The sequence below is a fragment of the Rhincodon typus genome, chromosome 23 (genome assembly GCF_021869965.1).
Source record: "Rhincodon typus isolate 14 chromosome 23, sRhiTyp1.1, whole genome shotgun sequence".
NCBI classification, from domain to species: Eukaryota; Metazoa; Chordata; class Chondrichthyes; order Orectolobiformes; family Rhincodontidae; genus Rhincodon; species Rhincodon typus.
Genome location: NC_063354.1, coordinates 14,945,154 through 14,950,124, shown reverse-complemented (window position 1 = coordinate 14,950,124; position 4,971 = coordinate 14,945,154). Strand labels below are relative to the sequence as shown.

Here is a 4,971-nt window from a genome sequence, read left to right as displayed (position 1 = left end):
TCTTTTTTCCCTGTAATTTTGTAATTATTTTCCTTTCAAGTATTTGTACAACCGTCTTTTTGAATTTACTTTTGTTACCTTTTCAGGGAATGTATTCCAGATCATCAGAGCTCATTGCAAGAAAAAGCTCCTCATGTTGCCTTTTGGTTCTTCTAACAACTACCGTAAATATGTCTCTTCTGGCTAATGTCGACTCTATCACTAAGAACCGTTTCTCTTTATTCCCTCATTCCAATCATGAATGGTTTTGACAATCTTTCTATGAGCCGTCTCTGCTTTGAGTAGACCAACTCCTTCCCTTCAAAAACTGAAGTAATTAAGAAGTATTTGTTAAGATTCATCAGACTAATTTCTGGGATGGCAGGATTGCTGTATGATGAGAGAGTCATTCAACTGGACCTGTATTCACTGGGGTTACAGAGAATGGGAGGATCTCTTTGAAATGTATAATCGTTCTAACAGCTGGACAGACTGGATTCAGGGATGATGTTTAAAGTTTTAGCAAAGATCTGTAGCTCAGGTTGTAATGTAATCAACAAACATATAGAATTGGACCCCATATACAAACCCATACAGATCAAAACTGGAAATGACACTACTCACCATAGCGGGCCTGACAGTATAAATTCCGAGCGGAGGAGAACAACATCACGTCATCACTGATGATGTCACCTAGCATGATGACGAAACGTCTGAACGCGAACAAGCCAGCTCAGCGAGCAAGTCGACAACCTCAGGGGTGATATTCCTGATGTGTCCCGCCACCCAAAGTGGCTGGAATTTCTAGAACATGGGGTCATTGTATCTGGATACAGGGTAGGCCACTTCAGACTGGGATGAAGAGGCTTTTTTTCTCCATTTGAAAAGGTGGTGAAGCTGTGGAATTTTCTATCACAGAAGGATGTGGGGGCTGAGTCAGTGAATATATTTAACAAAGGAATAGATGCCTGCAGGCAAAGAATATGAGGAGAGAGGAGCATGGTATTGACATAGAGGATCATCTATGATCATGCTGAATGGCAAGCTCGATGGGCTGAATGGCCTACTCGCACTCTTATTTTCCTTGTATTGTGTCATAACCTATCTATGATGCCACACACACAAAGATACAGATAATCATGTGTGAGTCACATTTAAAGTGGGCAGCTATCCCAGAGAAGGGATTGAAGATGAATATTGGAACCACCGTGGTGTCTGGGGAGCCAACATATTCAGACCATTCCCTGCACTCTTAGATCATAAGCTGTACTCTGGCTTGTAATTTGTGCAATATTTTTGCTGAAGTTGTACCAAATAAAAAAATAAAGATGCTGAGGAGGTTTCCTGGTAGCTTTAGTGCTTTCTGAAATGTTCACACACATGCAGTGTACTTTATTTTCTGGTTTTACACTTACTTTTTCACGCAGAGGGTGGTGCATGTGTGGAATGAGCTGCCAGGAGAAGTGGTGGAGGCTGGTACAATTACAACATGTAAAAGGCATCAAGATGGGTATATGCATAGGAACGTTTTAGAGGGATATGGGCCAAATGCTGGCAAATGGGACTGGATTAATTTGGGATATCTGGTCGGCGTGGGCGAGTTGGACTGAAGGGTCTGTTTCCATGCTGTACATTTCTGTGACCCAATGGCTTTATATCTCAAACCTCCATTTGCCCCTTGAATTTGCAGGTTAGCTTTTCACTTGGTCCACTTGCTCGTCCTTCCTCCCAGGCTCAGGATTTGAGTTAGTCCACTATCATCATGTGGAATATGGCCTCACCTAGAGATTGGTTCTAGGTGTGACAGTGCCATTCCTGTCTTACCGACATGTGTCCTTTCATTATAACAAGTGGACACAAGTTACTTTCTTTTCTGATAAATAGGATCAAAGTCTTTGCTGGTAGTGAAAGTCCTAAATTAATTCTGTTTGGACAGTTTGCATTCTGTTCAGTCAAGCAAAGCTTAGATTTCTGCTTTTACATTTCCTTGGCACTCATTGCTTTTTCTTTTCATGTTTCTCATTGAACTGCAGGCTGCTGAAATTTAGTAGTCTGTTTGATCTCTCAGAATGTTGCATCGGGCTTTTAAAGTGGAGCTTCAGCTGTGCCTTTCATACACAATGTTAAGGTCAAAGAACACAAACAGGTTGCTGCTGGTGAGTGTAGAACAGTGATTTATGGTGTCTTGTCCTCTGAACAATCCAAATGAAAAAAAATCTATCCACCTAAAATTGATGAAACCCTTACCTTCGGTGGACATCGTAATTGCATCTTATATACCCTTTGGTGGTCTTTTCTACTTTTTCAGACTCAACTGCAACCTCTGTCTTGCCCCTCATCCACCCCATCTCCTTTTCCTGACAATCTCTTTTTTTTTGATCTCCTAAAGTCGTATTCCTGTTACTGGGATGAGTGCTGAGCAAGTTTTGCTACCTTACACGCAAACTGTATCTTGTTGCTGAACTCTGATGCCCTTGCAGCAGGGAAAGCAGTGATCAGCGTTTTGGCCAGCTCATGATTTGCACCAGAGATAGCATTGGACTGATCCTTGGGAACATGCTGATGGTTTATGGGGCTCATGTTCTCACCATCCTCTCTTATAGCTGTGAAATATGGATGACATACTGCTATCACGTAAAGAAGCTCAACAATTACCTCCTAGCTGCCTGCGGCTCATTATGGAAACATCTTGGTTAGGTCAGTCACAAACTGGGTAGTCCTCTGAAAGGCTGAGGCCCCAGGTTTATTTCAGTGCATCAAATGACTTGGGCATCTGCAAGACAGAAGACTATTGCGTGCCCAAGGACTTGCTGTGTGATGAGGGACCTGGAACCAGACATCTTGAAGGATGCCCAAAGCTCTCCTGCAAGGTCATAGACTTTGATTATTGCACCAGGGAGCCACAAGCCAACTACTGAGGGAAATGGCAACACCTCCCATGAGCTGTCTCATATCACTTTAAGTGATCCCTGTCTACAGTGACTGGGGACAAGTGCCAAACAAGCACCCATAATGACTTGCTGCTTCCCCTAGATTGTCCTGTTCAGCTATTGGCGCAGGTGCCCCCCCATGAAGATGCCCCATCTCGAATTAGTTGTTTGAATTTCCAACCTCCTTCTCAGCTGGAAGGATGGCAGATGCTGTTTACTTTCTGGACTCCTCTTGTGGCTGTTCTTTGTGCGTGAGTACAGAAGGGTATCTCGAGAGGTGACTGAATATTGCTGAATCCAGCTCCCCTGATCACCACAACGTTTCACCTTGAACAGGGATTGCTAAGTAAGGATTGGAGCAGAGAATTGTCACCAAGTTTAAGTCGGGGTTTTTGACTCATTGTATCCTTCATCCTAACCCCAACCCCAACTTCACTGCTATGGCAACTGAAACCAGCTAAAGGCAGGGACCAAATCTGGAAACTTCCAGAATACAAAATTTTTAGTAACCGACATTCAAAACATATTCTTTCCAAAATTCTAAATCTTAAAACAACAAACTTCATGGTAAAATGAATGCTATACATTTGTCTGTTCCAATTGTCTTTTTTTTTAAAAAAATGTCTACTGTGCCTGTAGATGTCTTTTGGGAAATCTGAAAAAGCAAAATGGTAGGAATGGAATCAAACACAGATTAAATCAATATGTGGCTGTTTGAACAAGCTAATTACACGATGTATCCCATGGGTATCTAAAGGCATTTGAATTAGCTCACCAGTCAAGATTCTTTTCTAGCACTGTGTACAGTTCTGACCGTACAAAATAGAGTCTTTGGAGAATTTTACATTCACACTTCTAACGAGTGAGCCCATAGAAATAACGCCTGGCACTCTGGCATCAACAACAGGACCATTTGCTGACTTACAACAGGTGCTATATAAATGTAGAAGTCTAATGGAATTGGAACTGAGTGCCATAAGCACCACCTCGATGATGATGTTATAAAAGGAGAACAGCTTGGGATATTGAAGGAGTGAGACTTAATCTCTGGTCCTCCTCATGATCTCCCTAACAATGTTGTTATATGGGGGTGGCTAGCTCAGTTGGCTGGACAGCTGGTTTGTGATGCAGAGTGATGCCAACTGTATGGGTTCAATTCCCACACCAGCTGAGGTTACCATGAAGGACTGTCCTTCTCAAGCTGTCCCTTCTTCCCAAGGCAGGGTGACCCTCAGGTTAAACCACCACAGTCATCTCTCACTGATGAGAGAGCAGCGCTTTAGTCTGGATTTTACTTTAACTTGTAACTAATTGCTAAGGTGCAATAAATTACTTTTTGCTCAATACAAAAGCCTCTTCTCGTTGGACCACCAGGTGGATTTCAGCTACCGCACTAGACCAAGTAGGTCCCTCTATCTAAAGATGGTGGTGCCAGCAAATCTAACACACGGTGAAGCGCAAACTCAGTTTAATTACAAATGACACAATATTTTTTCTTATAATGAAATATCAAGATTTTTCACAAGAGCATTCTAAGCAAAAAAATGACATTAAGTGAAATAATACATTAGATGACCAAAGGCTCGATCAAACAGTTAGGTCTTCAGGAGTGCCCTGTAAGTGGGAAGGTTTCAAGAGGGTATTCCAGACATTGGACCCTAGGCAACTGAGGGCGAAATGGTGAAGTGATTAAAACGATGGATGCACAAGAGGCCCATATTAGTTGGCTACGTTGATCTCCTAGAGTTATGAGGGCGGGTGAGTTCATAGAGGGTTTGAAAACAAAGATGTGAATTTTAAATTCAAGACCAGGAGCCAACAGGCCAGTAAATATAAGGGTAGTAGGGGATTGGCACTTGGCACAAGTTAAGAAACTGGCGTCAGATTTTTGGATGACTTCAAGTTTATGCAGGATGGAATGTGGGAGATCAGCCAGCTTAGTGGTAAAAGTAGTTAATCAAAATGGATAATCTTAAAAACAAGCAAGCATCTGGCTATGAATGGGATTGAATTTTCTAGGGATGGATGCGGATATTGAAGAACAAATGTTCTATGACTATGA

At 42.2% G+C, this 4,971-nt stretch overlaps 1 protein-coding gene across 1 annotated transcript in view; it reads left to right on the top strand.

Moving 5' to 3' along the window:
- The window catches only part of LOC125485900 (transmembrane channel-like protein 6), a 24,091-nt gene extending 23,904 nt beyond the window's left edge, over positions 1 to 187 (top strand). The window contains exon 5 of the mRNA XM_048611101.1: positions 87 to 187. Coding sequence (XP_048467058.1) covers positions 87 to 187 — 101 coding nt within the window. The remainder of the gene's footprint in view (positions 1 to 86) is intronic.
- The last annotated feature ends 4,784 nt before the right edge of the window (positions 188 to 4,971 follow it).